This window comes from Heterodontus francisci, chromosome 23 (assembly GCF_036365525.1).
Source record: "Heterodontus francisci isolate sHetFra1 chromosome 23, sHetFra1.hap1, whole genome shotgun sequence".
Taxonomy (NCBI): Eukaryota; Metazoa; Chordata; class Chondrichthyes; order Heterodontiformes; family Heterodontidae; genus Heterodontus; species Heterodontus francisci.
This window is the reverse complement of record NC_090393.1, coordinates 48,449,703-48,475,134: the sequence shown is the minus strand read 5'-3', so window position 1 is coordinate 48,475,134 and position 25,432 is coordinate 48,449,703. Positions and strand designations below refer to the sequence as shown.

At 43.4% G+C, this 25,432-nt stretch overlaps 1 protein-coding gene across 1 annotated transcript in view; it reads left to right on the top strand.

The window, feature by feature from the left end:
* The window catches only part of hnf1a (HNF1 homeobox a), a 258,658-nt gene that overhangs the window by 84,014 nt on the left and 149,212 nt on the right, over positions 1-25,432 (top strand). The window contains exon 5 of the mRNA XM_068055205.1: positions 17,159-17,316. Within this exon, the coding sequence (XP_067911306.1) occupies positions 17,159-17,316 (158 nt within the window). The remainder of the gene's footprint in view (positions 1-17,158; positions 17,317-25,432) is intronic.

Below are 25,432 nucleotides of genomic sequence, written 5' to 3'. Positions count from 1 at the left end.
CTCCAATCTCCTGGCAATTTGCCTACTGTACTCAGAGATTCAACACCTCCCAAGGTCCTGTCTGTATTTCTAGCTCACTGCACTGTTGTGGGGTCATCTGCCAACTGCAATCCTAGTCAGCAACCTGCTGTTCCTTGTTCTCTTCTGGTGTGTCCTTCAGAAAAAAAATCAAACGTTGCCATGATGTAATATTTGGTGGTCTTCAGAAAAATATATCCCACCACTGCCACCATATAATATTACTTGTTTCTTTGGTATATGAACTATTGTAAGATTCACAGGACTTCAAGTAATATCTGAAGAATACATGGGTTTTTATTATAACTTAACTGGAACAGATAATCTATACAGCTACTACAGGAGCCACACCAATACACATCTCACTCTGTCGGGCTAAACCCACAACTCCCTGGTCATGTGTGACATGACATCACTTCCTCCGATAACCTTAACTTACAGCCTCTTAAGTGGTCCTCTCTTAAAGTGGTCCCACAACAATTTCCTCCTGATCTTTTTGACCCTCTAATTGATATTTATGGTTTAATCTAAATACAATTTCGAAAAAAGAAAAACTTACATTTATATTTATATTTATATACATTAATTTCATGAATTTCAGATGTCCAAAAGTGCTTTATAGCCAATGTAGTACTTTTGAAGCACAATCAGTGATGTAATGTAGGTAAAACGGCAACCAATTTACTCATAGCAAGCAATGTGATGATGGCCAGATAATCGATTTTTTAGTGATACAGGTTTAGGGATAAATATTGGTCAGGACACTAGGTTGAACTCCCCTGTTTTTCTTCAAAATAGTGCCATAACACTCGTTATGCCCACCTGCCAGGGGCAGATCGGGTTTCAGTTGAACATCTCACCCAAACTGATCTCAGGAAAGTACAGCAATGAAATCTTATGGCCTTAAAAGGACACATTCCAGTCATAGAGTCATAACGGCACAGGAGCAAGCCATTTGACCCATTGGATCCATGACAGCTCTCTGTAGAGTAATCCAATCAGTTCCATTCTGACGCTCTATCCCAGTATCCCTGCAAGTTTATTTCACTCAAATGCCCTTCCAGTTCCCTTTTGAAATCATTCATTGTCTCCTCTTCTACCATCCTCATAGGCAGTGAGTTCCAGGTCGTTACCATTCACTGCATAAAAAAGTTCCCTCAGATTCCCCCTGCATCTCTTGCCCAAAACCTTAAATCTGTGACCCCCAGACCTTGTACTATCAGCTAATGGCAATAGCTTTTCTTTGTCTACCCTATCCAAACCTGTCAGAATCTTGCACACCTCTATCAAATCTCCCCTCAATTTCCTTTGCTCCAAGGAGAACAATCCCAACTTCTCCATCCTAGCCTTGTAGCCAAAATTCCGTATCCCTATAACCATTCTAGTAAATCTCTCACCCTCTCAAGGACCCACATCCTTCCTAAAGTGTGGTGAGCAGAACTGAATGCAATACTCTAGTGTGGCTGAACCAGAGCTTTATAAAGGTTCAGCATAACCTTGCTGCTTTTGTACTCAATACTTCTATTTATGAAGCCCAAGATCCCATATGCTTTGCTAACTACTCTCCCTGCCACATTCAAAGATCTATGCACATATCTCCAAGTTTAGCATCATTGGCAACTTTTGAAATTTTACTCTGTATTCCAATATCCAAGTCATTTATGCATATCAAAAAAAACAGTGGTCCTAGCAATGAACCTTGTCTACCATCCCCCAGTCTGAAAAACAACCATTGACCATGATTCACAGATTTCTATCTTTAACCCAATTTTTTATCTGAGCTGACACTGACCCTCCTATTCCATGAGCCCCAATTTTATTAACCAGCCTTTTATGTTGTACCTTGTCAAACACTTTCTTAAAATCCATATAGACAACATCCATTGCTTTTCCTTCATCAACCTTCTCCGTTACTTCATCCAAAAATTCAATTAGATTCGTAAAGTATGATCTGCCTTTTATAAATCTATGCTGGCTCTCCTTAATTAACTCAAACCTCTCCAAGTGCCTGTTGATGTTTTTCCCTGATTATTGTTTCTAAAACGATACCCGCTACTGATGTTAAACTGACCGGCCTGTAGTTACCGGGAATGTCCTTACACCCTTTTTAGAATAAAGGAGTCACATTTGCCACTCTGCAATCCTCTGGCACCTCCCCCGTGTCAAGGGAAGATTGGAAGAATTCACCTGACATGCATCAAGCACCCTCTTTTTTTTGTTTCATCATATTCTCTATCTCCCTTGTCATCCAACGAGCCCTGGCTTTGGTTCCCCTAACCTTCCACCCTTGTTGGAATGTACCTAGCTTGTACCTGAAACATCTCCTCCTTAAAGATCACCCATTGTTCCATTACAATTTTTCCTGAGAGACTTTGGTTCCATTTTACCCTGGCTAGATCCCCTTTCATCCCATTGAAGTTAGCCCTCCTCCAATTTAGAAGTTCTACTTCAGATTGTTCCTTGCTTTTCTCCATTACTAATCTAAACCTCATGATACAATGATCACTCTTACCCAAGTGTTCCCCCACAGACACTTGGTCCTCAAACACCACACCCAGCAATGCCGCCTTCTTAGTTGGACTGAGAACATACTGATCAAGGAAGTTCTCCTTAACACATTCAGAAATTCCTCCTCTTTCTTACCCTTTACTCCAACATTCTCCCGATTGATATTTGAGTAATTAAACTCCCCCAATATTACCACTCTGTAGTTCTTGCACATCTTTGTGATTTCCCTGCAGATTTGCTCCTATACCTCTCTCTGACTATTTAGAAGCCTATAGAATACCATCAGTAGTGCAATCATACCCCTTTTGCTTCTCAACTCTAACCAAATGAATTCTGTATTTGCCTCCTCAAGGACATCCTCTCTTTCCAACGCTGCAGTGTCTTCCCTGATCAGTACGGATACCCCACCTCCCTTGTTTCTTCTCTATCTTTTCTGAACACTTTGTATTCTTGTGTATTAAGCACCCGGTCCTCACCATTTTTAAGCCATGTTTCCATTATTACCACAACATCATATTCCAACATGGCTATTTGTGCTTGTAACTCACCAATCTTATTCACCACACTTTGTGTATTCACATACACGCATTGTAAATCTGTCTTTGTATTCCTCATAGTCCTTCTTAGCCTGCTCCTCTATAAAATGGTACTACTTACTCTAGTACAATCCAACACTTTCACTCCTTTCTGTATCTTATTCCTCTTTTCTGCTTCTAAATGCTGGTGGCTAGCCACTGCCTATATAGTTTAAACCCTCCCCAACCACACTAGTGAACCTCCATGTGAGGACATTGGTCCCAGTCCTGTTGAGTTGCAACCCATCCTTTTTGAATAGGTGTCTCCTGCTCCAGAACTGGTCCCAAGAATCTCCAAAGACTCCTGCCTGTTCCTACTCTTTTGGATGGTCACCCATTTACTATCCTGAACTGTCCTTGCCTGTGGGGAGAACACCTTCTAGAACATACGTTCTGCACTGATGCTCCGCAGTGACTCCAGCTGCTCCTCAAGCTTGGAAATCCTAAGCTCGAGCTCAAGCAGCTGGACACACTTCCTACATATGTGGTTCCCCTAAGACACATGAAGTGTCCTGAAGTTCCCACATGGCACAGGAATTGCAAGCAAGAGGTCTCAGCTGCCCATCTATGATCCAACAAAAATAAACTCTATTCCCTCTTATAGAATCTAGTTAATATCTTGCATAAACTATTAGTTTTAATTAATGCCTCTAGACCTACACTGTGCCAATAGTCAAGACTAATTTCTGTACTGTTATACTTACCTTGATTGAAATTTTATTACTTCGTTTAACTAGTTAAGCTATAAATTTAATGCAGTACATTATAGTTTCCTGGTCCAAGTTTAAACTACTGCCATAGTTTTTTTTAAAAACTAATACTCACCGTCCAATCACCTACTTGCTGTCATCTGACGTCACTGCTTGCTTTTTTGGAAATACATCGATCAGGTTTGCGCTGTTCCCCTGCTCTCTCCTCTCTCTCTCCCTCTCTCTCTCTTTTAATTTTCGCCGCCGCTGCTGGTGTCTATGATCAGGTCTGCACTGCTCCCTCCGCTCTCTCTCTCTGATGGTGTCTCCAATCAGGTGCCAGACAGCTGTAATTCAGCAGCAGAATAATGCATCATGCCTTAGATTGCATTTTGTTCCATTTATTAGAGAAGAGTATAACTGTGAACAATACCACAAGATATCAGCTGGTGGAATGTAAACACAATGCAATGGATTCATTTTCCCTCAACTTGTTTGAACACCCATGGGACCCAAGAAAATGTACAGCAGAGGAAAAGAAAACCAAGACCCTTTGTGCCAGACTGTAGATGTGCAGCCCTCACAAGTGCGACTTGGCAGATCATCTGCTTTATATTATCAGCAACTTTTATGACTTCATGGGGCCTGCGATCCATTACCAGCAGAATTTTATCAATTACTGAACAGTGGTTCAAATCTGGATTAAATGTTGCAATAAGCTGTGAGAACGAAGACTGAAGCTTTGAATTAGGTCAGTAAGTGCTGGGTGAACAATGTTTTAGCAATTGTAATGCTCAAAATGTTGGCTGCAGAATGTGCCACATCAGCTATAGACCTTATTTATTAATGGATCGCGTTTTGAGTCCTTTTCCATCCAGGTTACTGCAGCTGTTTCCACCAGGTCTCCGACCTCTTCCAGGATTTCCCGCAGGAACTGGAGTGAGAGGGCAGATTCTGATTGAATGTTAATGGCAAAAATCCATCATTCAATATTTTCTGTCATTAACACTTTGTGCTGCTGGAGTTATTTTGACTTTGGGCAATATTGTAAAACAAATTATATCGGATCTGCTGCCTGTTATACATCTGTCCCGATTGGGAGTCATGTAAAATGGACAGCTGATCCGATATTGTTTCTTTTATAGCATTGTCCAAGGTCAAAATTACCACCACCCCACTTCCCCCTGCTTTCTAGCTTTGTTATGGCAGTAGCAACTCACTTAGAATTTAACACATGGGTTTGTTAGCTGACATCCTCTACCAAGGAAAGTTTCAAGTCTCTGATTCAGTTAATGTTTTTGATTTGCTAAACTCCTTTGCTGAGTTTGTGGAGCAAACCTCGGGCTTTTGTGGCCAAACTGTCCGAAAGCTGCATTTTGGGAGGTCAACAAATGCTTTGTGAATTGGGTGCCAAGGAAAAGGTTGATATAAAAAGAATCAAACAGCAATGGATAAAAACCAGACGGAGAAAGATACTGCAAATTCTGTGTTCTGGTAAGGGCTGGACTGCCACAAACTCAGTTTGTGGTTTATCAGTGCACTGGAGAGTGTTTGAACCTGAATTCCTGGATCTAGTTATACCCTTTGGTCAAGAAAACCAACTGCCCCCACATTCTGATGGCAAAATCAATGGGCCCACAATATCATTAGTTCCTGGAGCCTGGGTTTGGTTAGCACCTCTGGGTCTGTGTGGACTTTTGAGCAACAAGGAGGCCTCAGCCTCATTTAAATCCAACAGACAAACTGCGGAGATCCAAAATTGAACCAGTGTAGCTATCAGCAAGGTAAGTAGTGGGGAGTTGGTTTGGATTGTTAGAAGTCCTAGGTTGACACCTTGGTACCATCGCCTGTGAAACTGGTCACACTGTCTGACCAACTCCAGCCTAAAATGTCAATTGAGGTTCTATTTACTCCCTCTACCTAGCAGAAACTGGTCAGAAGAGGAATTAAAGTCAGGCAGTGCTCTTTGCTGCTCAGATACTGCCCTGGGGCTGTTTTAACATTGGGTGATTGAGAATTAGACTGAGTCAAGCAAATACAGCATGAGTCTATCCAGGGTCCTACCACTCAGGTCTCACGTCTTTCAGAAACATTACTTCATACACAATGAATTATTCTGACTGTGCCATTACCAATGTCACGTGGGCAAATGTAGAAGCCATTTTGTGTAAGGTCCCACAAACAGTGGCTGGGATGTATGACCAGCTGAATCTGTTTGGATGTTGTTGTTTGAGGAAGGAATGTTGGTTATAACATCTCCCTGCTCTTTGTTGAATAGTACCATGTGATTTGGAACACCTGAACCACTGCAATATGCACTGGAGTGTCAGCTTACTTATGAGCTTAAATCCTGGAGTGGGCTTCCAACTTAGTGGGTGAGACTGCCCCCAATTGAGCTAACCTGACACTCAGAATGGCATCTAAAATCTGCACATAATTAACCTACTAATTGGTTCTACAAGGGTCCAATCTATCGGTGAAATAGTTGTTACAGGAAAATTAGCTTCCTTATTTTACCAATTCGCTTCAACACCCATTATACAGCTCTTCAACCGGTGTTTCTCACAGACATTGTATTTGGTTCTGAATAGGGCTGAGGGTCTACAGCAGAGTAGGGAGAATCAATGACGATTAGAGATGGAGCATTTGTCATGTCTGTTTCTCTCCTTTTTCTCTATTGAAACCCGTACCAGATAATATTCAAGCTGCTGTTCTTCTTTCCCACCATATCCCTTCCTCTTCCTTGTGCAGAATTAGCTTTGTAATTTTGGTAAACTTATATTAAATCGAAAGCGGATTTTCACCACTTTCTGTCTCTAGTACACAGCTTCTATCCATCCATTATTGGCCCCATTTATCAACTCCTTTTAATAATCCTATCTCATGGTCTGCACACCAGCGAAAGATCATAACATTCAGTGCAAAATAATGCCACACCTCATTACATGCCAATCCTAACCTTTCTTAGGAATATCGCTATAGAATTTGTATGCAGCTGTTTGCGATTAATTATACATCTAATATTTACATAATGCAATCAGCCATTTTCATATTTAAAAGCAGCTGTTTTATCATAGGTTCAGATACAATGTGGCTTATTTATGTGAACTGTACTTTGGACACTCAATACCATGCAAGTCAGTAACTAAAGCCTACTTTATATAGAACCGATAGCCTTTTTGCTAGACAGTTTTGACATAGCTTTTATCCAATGAGAAACAGTAGAAATGCAAAATCTATCCAAGTCAACACAAGGACCAATTTGCTCAAAATACAGACCTGAATTGCCCATTACCCACGACCAAGTCTCTTCCTGTCAGGCTGCCATCCTAAATTGCTGAAATAAATTGTAAGCTCCTGAGCAATTTGAAAGATTGCTGGGAGCCCTCCATCAGCTTTTTGACCCCTTTTTACAAACGTTTTCACTCAATGTAATGCCCTTGGAAACTCCCTTTGAGTCCAGTTTGGTTCATTCCTTTTTCCAGTCATCTTGCCTCCCCTCTTGAAGGCCTTTACTGTGCTTTCAACTGGGTCACCCTCTGATATCCTGAAAGCCGTGGTCAGTAGTCACATGTAAGTTTTGATCATGATTTCTGATAGGGTTTTGAAGGACATCAGAGCCAAACTCAATGCTGTTGCCCCCTGGTGTCCACAGTGATGCACTCCCAGTAGGGGGCTTCTGGATTCTCATTGTGGAGGGAAACCTTAAAAAGCTTTCCTCTCAGTAGCCCTAAGGTACTAAGGCCAATTGTAGAACCCCTGCCACTTGTCTCACTGAGTTCCGCCAACAGCACAGACTGGAATCAAACTAAGGGACATTTCAGCTCTGTATGGCTCCGGATTTCCTGAAACGGCATGTTCCGTGAAAATTTATACCTTTCTTAAGTGAGTAATGCTGAAATTTCCTGAGAATCTCATTAGCATACACCATAACATAAAAAACCTGTGTTAAACAATTGAGGCCCAGGGACAGCGCATGTGCAATGTCCCTTTTGATTGAGATTGGGTTACCCAGTTTGTGCCGGCACTGGACCTGCGCTATCCAGTTTCACCCCCAGAATGTTTCAGGAAATGCAATTACTGAAATGTTTCCATTTTTAATGCAAATCATTCTGATGCCATTAAGATGTATTCACAGGCGTAGAAAATACACTTTAGGTTTAAATGAGGAACAATAAAATTCTAAAATAATAAAACCATAATATAAATATTTCACAACAACATGATGGAACTTACCGACAGAATTGTCTTTTTACATTGAGTGGTGATAACCTTGTAGCTGAAAGTCTAGGGGTTGAGTTTAATATTTTTTCCAAGAGCCATCACTGACAGCTGAAGATACTGAACAAACATTGTCCCAGCAAGCACCTGTGACTACAGTTCCCAGCATGCACCTGCTGGAATTTTTGGAGAAAATGTGAAGTAAAAGTTGAAGCTTCGGGAAAGACATAAACATTAATTTCCCCCCAATACTTCAAATCACTGTGTTCCTCTAATTCTGGCCTCCTATGCATCCCCAATTATTGCCCCATCATTGGCGGCCATGCCTTCAGATGCCAAGGCCATAAGCTATGGAATTCCCTCCCTAGGCTTCTCCCTCCCTCTCTCCTCTTTGACAAAGCTTTTGGTCACCTGTGCTAACATCTCCTTCATTGGCTCTGTGTTGAATTTCTGTCTGATAATTAAAACTCCTTTAAAGCACCCTGGGACATTTTGCTACATTAAAGGTGCAATGTAAATGCAAGTTGTTGTTGTTTGGAACTTTTTGACATCCATTGGTCAATAAATGGACACCTCTACGAAATAAACTTCTATTTTTTTAAAACGGAAAGAAACTACTGTGACAATTCTAACATGTCTGGCTGGAGTTTGGCTCTAAGACTTAATGAAAACCCTTGATTAAGCTGGAAACAATCATGAAAACAACTGACACAAGCATTTTTTACCTTGGGAACAACCATATATGCAACACTATAAGCAGGTTCTGTATATAGGTTAATTTATTTGTGCTTCCTTTGATGTCAAAAGCATTTGTCTTTTATAAGTAATTCTTGAACTCCACTTTTGCTCAGCTAAATGAGGCAGTGAGCATTAGAGCCAATGAGAGCAGGAAGGTTCCAGTTTTGATTCCTGAACTGTGACGAGTTAGTGATCACGGTGCTTCTCTGGATGCTGGAGATCTGAAATTAAAACAGAAAGTGCTGGAAATACTCAGCAGGTCACGCAGCCTCTGTGGAGAGAGAAACAGAGTTAATGTTTCAGGTTGATGACCTTTCATCAGAACTGAGAAGTGTTAGAAATGTAACAGATTGTAAGCAAGAACAGAGGGAGGGAAAGGAGGGGAGGGGAGGAAAAGAACAAAAGGGAAGGTCTGTGCTAGGGTGAAAGACAGGAGAGATAATGACAAAAGAGATGATGGTGCAAGACAAAAGGGAATGGGTCTTGAGAAGGTCTAAATCGGAAAAGCTGTCTGAAAAAATGGGGACAAAGGTCATGATCTGAAATTGTTGAACTCAATATTAAGTCTGGAAGGCTGAAAAGTGCCCAATTGAAAGATGAGGTGCTGTTCCTTGAGCTTACGTTGAGCTTCATTGGAACGGTGTAGGAGGTCAAGGACAGAGAAATCAAGAGTGGGAGGGGAATGGAAGCTCAGGGTCATGTTTGCGGACTGAACAGAGGTGTTCTGCAAAGGAATCACCCAATCTGTGTTTGATCTCCCTGGTGTAACACTTTAATTTGTTCCAGTTCTGATGAATGGTCATTGACCTGAAACGTTAGCTGATCTCAGTGGTTGGGCTTCTGCCTGGCATGGGAGGGGGGGCGGGGGGGGGGGGGGGTGGGAGCGGGGGGAAGAGGTAAATCGGCAGCATCCTGATTGCTGGCCAGTGACCATTGCTGGGGTGCATGTGTGGTGGAGTTGTGCAAGTGGGCGGGGGGGATGCAGTGGTGGGGAGTGAATCACGTCTGGCTCTGAAAACTCCTCCTCCCACTCCCTGTGGTAAAATGACCTGCTAATGCTCTGTCCAGGGGGCAATTTTAACCTAACTCCCCCTGTCAGGATACTGACAGAATCGGCTATAACGCTGGTTTTTCACCCCACCTGATATTGGGCAGGGTGGGAAAACTGGTGTTCTATCAGATCCTGTGGGTTTTGCACCCAATGGGTTAGGTTTAGATTGCTCCTTTATTGTCTAGATTTGCACGTGAAGAATGGTCACCTGGACACATTACAGGCCCGGAGAGTGCTTGGTGATGTCGAATCACACTCCAGTAAGGGGTCAATACCTTCAGGAGAGGAGGAGGGCATGGTGGAGGGCATGGAGGATAGCTGGCAAAAACAGGGAGAAACACTGTCAACCTGGCAAGTGTAGTTTAATTTGCCATTGTGTTCCCCCTTTCATTTTACACAGCAAGTGATTCAAAGACACACCCAATCAGCATTTGGTCTTCCCAGTGTAACACCTCTAACCTTTTCCAGTCCTGCTGAACAGAAAAAGGTTGACACTGAAAAGAAGCACCTGCTCGTCAACTGTGAATGGTTTCTCGAGGAGGCAATTGTGTCATCAAGTTACAGACAGCACAGAAACAGGCCAGTTGGCCCAACTGGTCGATGCCAATGTTTATGTTCCACACGGGCCTCCTCCCACCCCTCTTTACCTCAGCTTATCAGCGTAACTGTGTATTCCTTTCTCCCTCATGTGCTTATCTAACTTCCCTTCAATGCATCCATGCTGTTTGGTTCAACTACTCCTTGTGGCAGCGAAGCTTGTCATATTCTTACCACTCTCTGGGTAAAGAAGTTCCTCCTGAATTTCCTATTGAATTTATTAGTGATTATTTTGTATTGATGACCTTCAGTTTTGAACACCCCCACAAGTGGAAGTATTTTTTCTCTGTCAACAGCAATTGACAACCTTTATTTTGCTGATTAAACAGCCAGCATCAGAGATGCATTAAGATGGTGGCAGCGTAGAGAAAGATAGAGAGGGACATCATTGGAAAGATCAGCACCAGGCAGAAAGGGGTGGGAGCAAAGATAAAAGTACTACCTGAAAACAAGTCTAGAACAGGCCAAAGGACACAGACAAAAAAGGCAGGAGAACAGCAAAAGAGTGCAGTGGTGCATAAAATTAATATTACCTTGGAAATAGAGGGCAGTATTTTGTACTCCCACCCATGGCAGGTTTGGAGGCAGGGAGGGCATTTAATTGGGCAGGATGGTGTCAGGTGGGGACCCCACCACTTTCCTGCCTCAACCCCAATTACGTCCGTGGTAGTAAAGCCCATGGACGGCCTTCCTGCCCTGCCACCAATTGAGGTCCTTCAGGGGCAATTAATGCCCAATGAAGGGTCTCTTCCCACCACCACTGGTATCAATGCAGCGACGAACAGGCCTGTGTGGGGTTTCCTGAACGAGGTACCTGGCATCAGAAAGGGGGTAGCACGTTGAGAACCACCCCCTGCACTTGCTTCCAACCCCTCGACACCCCCCACCGTGACCCCCAACCCGTGAAACCGCTCCTGCCAACACCTACCTTTGACCTGGATCACTCTGCAATCCTGGGCCTCCAGGGATTGTTATCTGTCCTTCTGACAGCAGACACCACTTCCCCAGCAGTACTGCTCAGCAAAAGAGTTGCTGGCCTCTAATTGGCCAGCAGCTCTCAGTGGGTGGGACTTCCCACCCTTGGGGTCCTGATCCAGGGAAAGGCCCACCAGTGACCTCTCAAGTGCCTGATTGTCTCTTCCTCAAAAGATGCATTGCGGGTCTCTTGCCGGCTCTCCAGCCAGTGACTGAGACCACGTCGCCTGCATAAAATTCCCCCCAGAAAGTGAAATATCAGTGGATTCTATGTATTGTTGAAATGATTCTGCTTCTACATGCTTTGCATAGAAATGCCGACATTCATATCACACAATAACAGGCTGACATTTCTCAGAATTTCTGAGCTCATGTTAAAATGTCATCCAGGTAATTAAAAGCTTAGTTACCTACCTTTCATCATTCCTGTAACCTCCCTTGCAGAGGCCAACACCAATGCTTACCCTTTTTCAGACATTATGTTAATTTAGATCTGTGAGGTGGTGTTGCTGATAACCATTGCTCATTTTCATTACACTACCATGCTTTGCTGCCTGGTTTTGGCCTCTTTGCAATTTGACAAATTCCAAATTGTTTTGCTAACTTTCTTGAAATAGGTCATTTTATAAATGAATTTGATATTAGTGTAAAACATGTAGTTCCTTGAAATGGTATCCAGGTACAACAACTGATTAATTAGTTTCAGAATTGGGAAGCTGGAATTTCTTTTAATTGTTAATGTTACGACCAGGTGAGAAAGAGGTCTAGGGTTCCCTTTCAGCCTTCACCTGGTTTTACTGTAACAGGGTTTAATTTTAAACACACCATGTCTTTAATTCCCCTTTGGCGAATCCTTGTTCACCACTTTCCAATTATAAGACAAAGAAACCAGCACAAACAAGCTTTCTTAGGTTTAAAGAGGAAAAGTTAGAATTTATTAAACTTAAACTCTAATTCAGTTGACGCCTATGGATATACGAGGTGCCCACGCTCGCATGCATATGCAATACACACATGTAAATAGAGACAGAAAAGAACAAAAGAAAAATAAAGTGGACAAGTCTGAGGAAATATCTGATGCGTTTTTGTTATGGTTCTTCGAGCTCACTGTAGAGTCCTGGATTGTGGGTAGATCTTGCTTTTCGTTGGGGCCCAGTATTCTTCTTAAACCTTGCTCACTGTAGGAGACTTTTCTGTCTTGGGTTTCATGTGTCTTCAGTGGATTCAGAGGCTTGTGAGAAAGAGATGGGAGCAGACAGGAGAGATCTTCTCAATCCAGGAGCAAACAGCTTTCTGACTTCAAACTGTACAATTTGGAAAAACCCAGGTTGCCAAGCAGGTTAGTCATGTGACTAACTGGTCTGACCACATCTTGGATTGTATCACCTTAGCAGTCTCTGCACTACGCCTTTTACACACAATACCTGGTTATCAAGGTCCATTGTGGGTTGAATGTGTCAGCGAAAGGTACTTTGTCTTTCCAATCAGCGTCTGTTAATATGCAAATGTCTTTTCCAGCCATGGCTGATCTGTTTAACAAGCCCTTTCTTCACTCCAGTAACAGTTTAAAATCAATGTTGACAGGTGGGGGCCTAGCATTACACTAAGGTCTGTTGTACAGCAATACCAAACTCAAAGGCCCATCCTTATTGCTCACATCATTAGAGACTGCTCATCCTTACTGACTCAACCTGTGTTAGGAGATAAAAATGTATTTAAAATTTACTGAGTAGTTAATCAGGAAACCGAGCATTGCAATAGGTTAGACATTGGCCTCTCATCTCTGGAACTGGCTCAGGATAAAAGTCTCTTCTGTTTGCTAGCTATAGGAATCATGTGTGAAGTGTACTCATTCTACCTGCTAGAGCGTATGGTGCCTATGAAATTAGCACTATCATTCAGAGGGACCTAAGGATGGTTGTCATGGATACTAATACAACACTGTTACAGTAGAAGGTGCTCTTCTGAGGTTGGAACTGAGGCGGGTAGAAGAAACATTACTCTCTATGGGTGATTGAATTGAGTAATTTATGTAATAGTACTATATGATACATCATTATTAAAAATATTAAAATGTACAGACGGAGCAACCCTGATGACCCAGAAGTAAAGGGAGCAATTTTAACCTAACCTGCCCATTGGGAAACTTGACAGGATCAGGTACAATGTTGGTTTTATACGTCACTCAGTTTTACTTTCCATTAAAATCTCCCGATCTTGTGAGGTTCCTGCCTAATGAGCTAGGTTAAAATTACCCCCAATTCTGAGTCATGCAGACTTGGGAAGATTCTAAGTTTGATTACTGTGCTGTCGTGAACAGCTGATTTCAGCTTGAATAGTAAATGAGGCATCAAGACCGATTGCGGAAAAAAGAAAATCTTCCCGGAATTCCTGCTCCTGGAGCAGGTACCCATACCAAAAAAGATAACAACAAATTTCCAAAGGGAATTGAAAAAATACTTAAACGGAAAAGAAATTGCAGGGCTATGGGGAAGGAGCGGGGGAGTGGGACTAGTTGGATAGCCCTACCAAAGAGGTGGCACAGGTACGATGGGTTGAATGGCCTCTTTCAGTGCTGTATCTATGTTTGCTATCCAGCAAACCTATGCAAAAACGTTTGCTGAGGACCGCATGGGGTTCAGTTGTGATGTTGGATAGCTGTTGCCACTCATTATCCAGGCTCAGCCATTAATAATGAAGTCAGTGCCTTGGAGGTAAATGGAGAAAATTAGAGGAGAAAACATGTCGGAAAAATGATGACTCGGGGATGGGAGGAGTACTTTTTGATCCCAAGCCACTCAATTCTCAAAGTGATTAGTGGTGGTTTAAACAATTTGTTTAGTTTTGTGTAGCTCTTGACTGCGAAGGAAATGTTGTGGGAGAGTTGCAGTATCACATATAAATTTAGAAACCAATAGTCAATCAGCAGCACAAAACTAAGTGCTGGTGAATTCACCAAGACCTAATTTTTTGTGGAATTAAACAAAAAAAGCAAACTGAAAAATATAACAGGGCACCCAGAAGAACATTAAACACAGCTCCAGTATTAGCCTTCTCCTGTATCTGCCTACAGTCTCACTCCCTAGTGCAAAATCTTAGTTAGCTTTGATAAGGTGAACCCAGAATGTTACCAAAAACCAGAGGGCATATACTTAGATTCATGAAATGTAAATTTAAAACAGATATTATGAAAAAAAGTCTTTACAAAAAGGCTGTTATATCTTTGGAATTATTTTTCCATCAGGCTATATATATAAAGATATATATTACACAGAATGCAGTTAGGCTCTAGGTTGGGGGACGGGTGGGCTTCATTGAGAAAAATGACCATTACTTGTCCAAGACTTTTATTGTATTTTTGGCTTGGTCACATTCAACCTCATGCTCCTGGCAGTAAAGGATTTAAATCACAGCCATAGGTACAGGCATGGATAATCAAATTCATTATAAAGAACTGTGACAGGTACCAGAAAAATGCCCAGACAATGAATAGTGTCACATGGGTATAGTGCAATATTTTGTTGTCTTTTAGGACTAATGAGAAGATATCTTAGAACTTTTTCCAACCAATGTTTGCTCTTCTAACTAAACTGGGACAGGACAGGTCAGATTGTACATGCTTTGTTGGAAGAGCTGAACCCATGATCTTTTTTTGTTTTTTACTTTCTTATATAATCTAATTTTAGACTCTTACCCGCTCTAGTTTCTCGTCTCTGCTCTTGAAGATGGCCAACTCAACCTGGCATACAATCTCATGGGTGCCAACAGCCCTCTGGCATATTAACCTGTGACCAACCTTTATAGGCAAACCTAAATGCTGAATGGCAGAAGGCTATTCTACTGTGGCTGTCATCACAGCCAAAGTCCCGATCCTGCCCTCACCCAATGTTCACAGAACCACACTTCCAGCAGGAATCACTGGACAATGATTAGGAGTGGGTACCCTGACTGATATTTCTCCCCTCCCTAGTCCAGGGGCATTGAAGCCAATTGCAATGTCCTTAGTCCCATGCAGGCTGAAATCTTTTTCATATTTTTAAGAATTATTACTTCACACCTTCAGAGTTATGGGGCTTAGGTAAAAGAGCTCATCTTGCTGGCTCAGTCTCCTGTATGAGCATTTACTTGCACTTTTTAATTCTGTTTGATAAATCCTTGTACTTTATTCTGAGTCACGTTCAATTATCTCTTAAGTTCCTGAAGTGTGTAGAAGCCAATCCCTCCAATATCATCAAATCTTTATCAGTGAGTTCACAATTAACATGCTGGTAGTTCTCCTAGTAACAAGACTGATTGCATTGTGTTCGAGGGCTGTGTTATGAGGGAAGACTGGAGTGACTTGGAATTTTCAGGTTTGAAAGGAGGCACCTGCGAGGTGACCTTATAGAAGATAGTGAATAGTATGGAAGAGGTAAATCCAGAAAATAACTTTAAGTTACATTGCGAGAGTAGAACAAGGGGTCATGAATTCAAAGTAATAATAGAGAAATATAGGACTGATATTGGAAGTCCCTTGGAATACATGTAATGGACTCTCAGATAGAGTTCATCAGGAGAACAACCCTGGAATCATTTTAAGAACAATTGATATGCTGCAATTGGGAGATTGCTGTGCACCTGCACCAACTAAGAATTGGGTTGAGATTGCTCAAATTAATTTCACATAGATACCTGGCTACCATTGTACAGAGACTTTCACCCTTGGACAGAATTCAAACCCAACTCTCAAACATAAAAGGGCAGAGTATTAACCTATCATAACAAAAAGCGCAATCCATCCCACTCAAAGAATTTGACTGATTTGGTGCATAGCTTTGAAGGTGAACCAGTTTTAGGAGAGGTGAGTAGCCAGATAAAAGAAAGTCAGAGCAAAGCTTGACTATTTTGAATTCTTCAGTCAAGTGATTTGCTATCGCTCAGAAAGTTATAATTTGTGCAAAATGAAACCATACTAAATGTAATTCACTGGATGTTGCATTGTGCACGATTACTTGTTCTAATAATTATCATCAGAATTCCAAAATCAGATATTCAGAAGATCACTGGATAAGTGCAGTTTGGCCCATCTAAGCTCATTCACTTTGGGGTGGGAGGGAGACTTAATAGTCCTTGATTCAAATAACTCCAAAGTGTCTGCTTTGTTTTGTAATGTATATTGTGAATTGTTTTGCCCCTGATTTCTGAAACGCCCTCCTTCAACCCTTCTACTTCACTGTCCAGCCTTTAAAACCTTCTAAAAGTCTGTCTCATTGGCCAAGCTTTCAGCTATCTCTCCTGACTCTCCCATCATGGTTCAGCATCCATTCCTTCATCTATTGTATTTATTTAACCCCCTCTCCTCAATGCCCCCCCCCCCACCGCACCCATCCCTCTGCAAATTCCTCTGGAATATTTATAAAATCTATATAAATGCAAATGGTTCTTGGGTTGATTTTATTCCAGATTTGATCTAAGATATTGCTAGCAAAAGCACAGGGTGTGGATATTAGTGCTCAGAGTTGTTCAGCAACTCCAATGATATCCACACTAAAAGGCTAACAACTGTGACATAACAAGTTAATTGAGAAGTACTTTGGAGGTTATGAAAGTTAAATAACATGGCCAGTTATATGGCCAATTTTCCTGTAGGATTGGAATGGCTTGACAACTAAAAGAAAGCACTGTGCTCAACATTTGGCCCTCAGTATCCCTCATTCCCACAAGATGTCTATAGAACTGCTACTTTCTGTTCATGATAAGTGCTTTTCAACAAGTCCCCTAATTTCTCTTTTCTTTCCTCGTGACAGGAATAAGGTATGGGCAGCAAGCATCCAATGATATTGTGCCTCCATCTGTTAGTCACCAGGGCAACAGCACTATGGTGACAACTCACACTGTACTCCAACCTGTTTCTCCTCCAGGACTGGAACCAAGCCATAGCTTGTTGACTACTGATACCAAACTGGTAAGTGCATCCGGAATTGTAGAATCACAATCGGTTTTGTAGGATGATGCTGTCACCAGAAAGATAAAGGTGTGTCTTGTCAGCACAGTCATATTCCACAGGCCCTACTCTCAGCACTTTGCTCTTATTCTAGATTTTAATATTTGGCTGTTTTTTTAAACTGTATGATTCTTTCCAAAAGCTTGAAGGATAGCAAACAAAACTTCTACTATTTATTGTAATCCATAATAACTTTTGGTGGTTATTATTATAGATGAACTATAACTATATTATAGTTTAAACTGAGAACAAATTGGACTGTAATATTTGGGTGAATTTTCTGGTATATTTTGAAAACTCTGGACAAACATTTTACTCAAATGAACATGATGTCTTTGGAATAATCTGGACCTCAACCTTCTTTTTCATATTCAACAATTCTTCCCTTATCAATTGACTCCTCCAGATCGGGAATGGCTGTGCCAGCCTATTATTCTCTCCTGCACTTGAAGTTTAAGTGCTTCTCTGACTTCTGGTTGTCACCCAGATTAACCTCACTGAGAGCTACCAAATCTTGCCCTTTTATATGGCATCTAACATAAAAGGCTAGGGATTCAATACTGGTCTTCCAAATAGGGCCCTAGAAGAGGGTTTAAGCAATGACATGTCTAAACTGACACTCTAGTGCAGTACTGAGGGAGCACTGCGCTGTCAGAGTTACTGTGGTTCGGATGAAACATTAAACTGAGGCTCCATCTGCCCTCTCAGGTGGACCTGAAAGATCCCTTGGCACTAGTTTGAAGAAGCGAAGGGAAGACCTGGCCTATATTTCTTCCTCAAGTAGTATCACTAAATCAAATTGTCTGGTCACTATCACATTGCTGTTTGTGGGAGCTTGCTGTGTGCAAATTGGCTGCCACATTTCCTATATTACAACAGTGACTGCACTTCAAAAGTACTTCATTGGCTCTAAAGCAGCATGAGACATCCTGAGGTTGTCAAAGGCACTATATAAATGCAAGCAGTTTCCTTTTCTTTATTGGCAATTACAGAAGTAATAGATACAAATTATTGCATGAACATTCTTTTAGAATTAGGAGAGACAAATGAGCCTTTTTGATAAATAAGACCACAAATCCACACCAATCAACTGGAAGAATACCGTTAAAAAGGAGCAATGTAAACAGATATAAAACAAAGGAAAAAGCTTTCTACTATTTAAATAGAGATAAAACAATTAGCAACAAATCTAATGCTGTTTTCATGTTGAACTTCAACCAATGGGTCCCATCGCCTAGTTCTCATGAAGTCAGTAGTTAATAGATGTAAAACTGTTAGGTTTGTTTTGACCACCAAACAGGGAGTCCTCGGTCTTCCAAATTGCAGCTGGTCTTTCCGCAGCCAGTAAATGAGTTGTTCCAGCAGCTGCTCATGTTGCAGGTAATGTCCTGAAGGAGATGAAGTACCTCAGGGGCGAACCTACCTTGCCTTTCATCCAGGGTTTTGACCAACAGTAGAGAATCCAGAAATATCCACTTCATTTATGTATTTATTTATGCACTGATGTTGGAAATGGCTAAGGAACCTGCGACCCAGTAAAACACCCTTGCAGGTGTAATTCAGAGCACTCATTAAATGCATTGAGAAACCTGAGAGATAGAGGCAGCAAATAAATGCATTTTCTATAAAGAATAAAGATGTTAGAGACAATGAATTGAAACTTTTATGCAAAAAGTTCATTAGGGCAGTGAATAACTTTTCAAACCCATTGAGCTGTTTCCAAAATTCAGTTAACCCTTCAAGACCTTTTGTATTGTTCCTATTTTGCTTCATTCACACCAGTTTCCTAGCAACATGAAAATTTGATGTGTGAGATTCCCCACTGAGAAAGGATGCTGAGGGGAGACCAGTAATTAACCTAAGTTCTGCATCAGTGACACAGAAATTCATAATGTAGAAAGTACTTGTAAAGCCAATTGACTGAAGAAATGAAACTTCGACAACACAGTTTCTTTCTGCACTTCTCCCTCTGATTTGTGACTCTTGCTGCACTTCCACCAAATCCATCGCTCAGTACTTATCTTTAACTCCAACTTCATCACCACCACCCCTAATTTTTCATTTTCTTCCCTTGTGTCAACTGTAGCTCAGTTTGTAGCACACTCAGCTCTGTGTCAGAAGGTTGAGGGTTTAAGCTCCCACTTGAGGGACTTGAGCACAAAATTGAAGCTCACACTCTAGTGCAGTATAGAGAGGGAGTGCTGCACTGACAGAGTGTACCATCTTTCAGAGAAGATGTTAAACTGAGTCTCTGTCTGCCTTCTCAGGTGGATGTAAAAGATTCACCTGGTGCTATTTTGACAAAGAGTTCTCCTCAGTGTCATGGCCAATATTTATCCCTCAAATTAACATCACTAAAACAGATTATCAGGTCATTATCACATTGCTGTTTGTGGGAGCATGCTGTGCTGAATTCTGTGCAGCCATTTGGAGCTGGAGTGGGGGGACCGGAGAATTGCGTCGGAAGCGTCTGCCCGGAAATCTGGCATTGTGATGTCGGTTCTGCATTTAGTCAGCAGCGGGCAAGCATCAGGGCGGTATCGCCACCTCGAAGTGACGGGAATGTAATTAAATTGTAGAGCACTTACTTTTCATACATTAGCAGCTAATTCATCGTGATTCAATGAGGGGCTTCGGATTCTGTGGACGGTGTGTGGCGCTCACGTGCCTTCAGATTCCTGACTGTTGTTGCAACCAGGTGAGAAAGGTGTCGAGGGGTCTTTTACTGTCTTCACCTGGTCTTATTGTAACAGGGTTTAATTTTTAAACACACTGTGTTTTGGGCTCCCCTTTAGTGAATTCTTGTTCACCACTTTCCAATTATAAGGCAAAGAAATTAGCATAAACAGGCTTTCTTAGGTTTAAAGAAGACAAAATGAAATTTATTAAACCTTAAACTTAAACTCTAATTTGGTTAATGCCTAGGGATACACGCTGCGCCCCATGCTAGCATGCATACGCAATCCACTCATGAAAAATGGAAACAGAAAAGAGCAGAAGAAAAATAAAGTAAAAAAGTTTGAGGCAGTCTCTGAAGAGGGGTTTTTACTGTGCTTTGAGCTTGCAGTAGTCCTTGATTGTAGGTAGTCTTGCTTTTAGTTGGGGCCCAGTATTCTTCTTAAACCTTGTTCACTGTAGGAGACTTTTCTCTCTTGGGGTTCATGTGTCTTCAATGAGTCTTCAGTACCATAAGAAAGAGATGAGAGCAGACAAGAGAGAGATCTTTTCAGTCCAGGAGCAAAGAGCTTTCTGAGTTCTTTCTCTCAGCAAGTTCAAATTCAAAAAAACTCCCAACAGTTAGTCATGTGACTAAACTGGTCTGACCACTTCTTCTGTGTATTGGGGAAACAAGAACTGGGTCCCTTGTTCCAACACTGTCTGCTAGCATATAAATGTCTTTCCAGTCAGGGGCTTGGCAATTCCTTGTGATAGGCCCTCTTTTCTTCCCAGCCACGATTTTAAGTTTTAATATGCATGTGGCGAAGTAATGTGTGCCTCAGTCTTGGCAGGTGGGGGCCTGCATGACACTGTTGAAAGCTGGCAGCAGTGAGGCAGGCTCTCAGTGCCACGATGGGTAGGCAGCCATGACCAGCACCACATAGGGGAGAGGAGGGAGCGGAGACCATTGTTGGCATATAGTGCTTTACACTATGCAAGAGGGGGTGGTCAGGGTCTTGGGTGGGAGTATTGGCTGAGCAGGGTCTTGGGTGGGAGTATTGGCTGAGCAGGGTCTTGGGTGGGAGTATTGGCTGAGCAGGGTCTCAGGTGGGTGTACCGGCTGAGCAGGGTCTTGGATGGGAGTAGGTGCTGAGCAGGGTTTTGGGTGGGAGTAGTGGCTGAGCAGGGTCTTGGGTGCTCTGCAAGGGAGGGGCTTGGGTTTGGGTGGCTGTATAGGGTGTCCAAACTGTTGGGTGAGATGTTTGGTTGCCCATACTGTTGGATAAGAGGGTCGGCTATCAGCAAGGGTGGGCACTGAGGGTAATCAGGGAGACTGCTGGGAGAAGTAGCAAAAGCTCAGTTGCCAAGGCAGGGTTGTCTGTTCATCGACAGTGATCTGAAGGCCCACTGTCTCATTCACCCTGTCTTTGGACCCCTGTGGCGTGATGACATCTGACCAGGAGCCAGCTGCATCTGTCAGTGAAACTGCATGACGAGAGCAGCAGCTGCCCACCATGCCAAGAGGGGCTCACCTGCATCAGCATGTGTACTGGACTCATATCAGCTACCTCCAGATGTCTGAGCTGCATTGTCAGCAACGACTGTGGCTCTCCAGGGAGGCCGTCATCAACTTATGTGCCATGCTGCAGGACAAGTTGCAACCTATGGGATTCGGGGGTCACCTTATGCCAGTGGCCCTGAAGATGACAGTGGCACTAAATGTTTATGTGTCTGAGTCGTTCCAAGGATCTTGGAGTTTCCCAAGCAGCAGCCCACTGCAGCATCAAGGAGGTGACCAATGCCCTGTTGAAGAGGGCTAGTGACTATGTGCACTACTAGACCGATCCTGACATTCAGGCAGAGAGGGCCATTGGATTCGGGGCCAGCGCTGCATTTCCCCGGGTGCAAAGAGTGATTAATTGCACACAAGTGGCCATCAAGGCTTCAACGGGCCAGCCAGCCTCCTTTATCAACTGGAAGGGCTTCCATTCAATCAATGTTCAACTGGACTGCGACCACTGGGAAGCAGCCACAACGCCTATGTACTTAGATTGTCCCAGGTGCCACAGCTTTTCAGGCCCCCTGCTAACCTTCAGGGATGGATTCTCAGGGCCAAAGGGTACGCATTGAAGACAAGGCTTCTGAAGCCAGTGAGGAAGCATTGCAATGCAGCGGAGGAGAGGTACAACACTTACCATGGCTCCACCTGAGCGACCATCAAGCAGGCCATTGGGCTGCTGAAGATGAGATTCCTTTGCCGAGATGGATCTGGTGGAGCCCTGCATTATGCCCCAGTGAGGGTTTTACATATTGTTGTGGTCTGCTGTGCTCTGCACAATCTCGCACTGCAGAGTGGGGAGGCCTTGCATTACGATACAACTCCTCCACCGACAAGGAGGATGTGGAGAAGGGATCAACTATTTACAATTTATATCAATGACATGGATGAAGGGACCGAATGTATGGTAGCTAAATTTGCCAATGACACCAAGATAGAAAGGAAAGTAAGTTATTAAGAAGAGGTAAAGAGTCTATAAAAGAATATAGATAGGTTAAGTGAGTGGGCAAAAATTTGGCAGTTGGAGATTAATGTGGGAAATGTGGCAGGAAGAATAGAAAAGCTGTATACTATTTAAATGGAGAGAGAGTGCAGAACTCAGTGGTACAGAGGAATCTGGGTGTCCTGGTACATAAATCACAAAAGGATAGTATGCAGATACAGCAAGTGATTAGGAAGGCAGATAGAATGTTGGCATTTATTGCAAGGGGAATTGAGTATAAAAGTAGCAAAGTTTTATGGTAGCTGTATGGGACTTTGGTGAGACCACATCTGGAGTACTATGTACAGTTTTTGAAAAAGAATATAATTGCATTTGAAGCAGCTCAGAGAAGGTTCACTTGACTAATTCTGGGGATGAAGGGCTTATCTTATGAAGAAAGATTGAACGGGTTGGGCCTATACCCGTGGGAGTTTAGAGAATGAGAGGTGATCTTCCTGCTGGGTTACGAGGAGAAGGCAGGGGAATGTATTATCTACAAGATGCACTGCAGCAACGCTCCAAGGCTCCTTAAACAGCACCTTCCAAACCCATGACCTCTACCAACTAGAAGGACAAGGGCAGCAAATGCATGGGAACACCACCATCTGCAAGTTCCCCTCCAAATCACACACCATCCTGACTTGGAACTATATTGCCATTCCTTCACTGTTGTTGGGTCAAAATCCTGGAACTCTCTTCCGAACAGCACTGTGGGTGTACCTACCTCACATGGACTGCAGCGGTTCAAGAAGGCAACTCACCACCACCTTCTCAAGGGCAATTAGGGGTGGGCAATAAATGCTGGCCTCGCCAGCAACACCAACATCCCATGAATAAATTTTAAAAAACAGTGGCGCAGTGGTTAGCAGCGCAGCCTCACAGCTCCAGGGACCCGGGTTTGATTCTGGGTACTGCCTGTGCGGAGTTTGCAAGTTCTCCCTGTGACCGCGTGGGTTTTTGCCGGGTGCTCCGGTTTCCTCCCACAGCCAAAGACTTGCAGGTGATAGGTAAATTGGCCGTTGTAAATTGCCCCTAGTGTACATAGGTGGTAGGGAATATGAGATTACTGTAGGGTTAGTATAAATGGGTGGTTGTTAGTCGGCACAGACTCGGTGGGCCGAAGGGTCTGTTTCAGTGCTGTATCTCTAAATAAAAATTTAAAAAAATAAAATAAAATGGAACTGAGGGAATTGCTGTTTCAGAGAGCCAGTGTAGACATGATGGGCTGAATGGCCTCCTTCTGCACTGTATCGATTCTGTGATTCTGTGAGATGAGCTAGCAGTACTGGATGTTGAAGCCCGTGCACTGGAGGGTAGGCACATTGCACAATGGGCCAAGGAGGCAACAGACAATCTCATACTTACCCACTTGCAGCCACCCTGATGTCCACTCACAGAGAAACAATAGAGACTGACCTCAATGCATGTATTCTGTCACCTTTTTTCCATTTGTGTTCTGTGCCTAGCGCCCATGGGAGAGACTATTCAAATGAGACCTGTGCCTATATTAGCATCCACTAAGGGGGAAGGGGCAAGTCAGTAGCTCACAATTAAGGCATGATAGAATAATCACTTTTCTCAATGAAGGTTAATGCCTTGAACAAAATAACTTTATATGATGCAGCACGTGTCAAATTTTGAACACCCATGAAACCTCAAGTATTGTCGAGGTGCTTTTCTTTATATGTTTATGAGTGCTTCTATGAGGTGTGACCCCTGTTGCAGCAGCTGTGCTGGTGGCAGTCTGCTAAAACAGGCTGCCCCTTGGCCTGGGATGATTTTGGCAGCTGTCCTCTGGCTGCCTGAGGCCTGGAGGGTCTCGGCTGCCTGAGGGCTTCCTGCACAAGGTGCAAGTTTCTCCTCAGGTATTGTGGCTACTGGAGCTGGTCTCACTGGTGGAGGGGCTGAGGAGCCATTGTCCACACTTGGAGTGCCCTGAGGGGAGCCCCCAACTCTGGAGGTCAGCCTCACCTCCTCCCTTTCAAGGCTCACTTGAACCTCCCTGCTGAGCAGAGAAGGACAAGTAGATGGAGAAGACTCCATGCACCTCGTGCTTCTCTCCCCTTGCCACTGCTGTATCGAGCTCATGGCCAAGGCGATAGTGTGCAGGTCTGTGCATGTTAGTGGAATCTGGCTCTCCATGAGGGTTGCCAAACTCTCGATGGAGGAAGCCATGCGCTCAGATGCCTGAGACATGACAGCACTCATGGCCTGGATGGACTCCTCCAACATTTGCTCATAGCTGCGCATTGCCTCTGGCATCTCTGCCATATGTTACCTTACCTCGCTCTGCAACTCCAGCATACCATGTGCTGTTGACACGAGAGGCTCGCCAACACCCTAGGGCTCAGCATGGGCCTGGCCACACACAGTCTTCCAACTGTCAGAGGCCTCGGCTGTCTCAGCCTCAGCCAGCTGCTTCTGCATGTGTGCGGTGCTCTCACCAGCTTGTGACCCTGATTCTATAGCCGAGCAGAAACCCACTGAGGTGAAAGTACCTGCGCTGGTGGAAGGTGCGGGAGAGTCATGGGATGGTGCATCCTCTGACTGTGGTCCCCCCTCAGAGGTTGACCGCTGTCCCCTTCTGCTGGAGTTTCCTGCCATCGCTGAGGAAGAGGACCTCCTGTCTTTCCCTCACAGCCTGGAGGAGTATCTCAAGAAAGACATCACTAAACTGTGGGACCACCCAGTGTCTTGTCTCTGCCATCCTTCGGGGTCTGCCTTGTGGTGGGGTGGGGGGGTGTTGGGAATGGTGGGGGGGTCCAGAGTTACTGCAACACCACTGGCAGGGCTTTAAAAATGGCATCAATACCTGCTCCAGAGTCATCGGATGCTGTATTCGGTGTTGCGCATCCCACCGTGTGATTAGACGGGCCCCT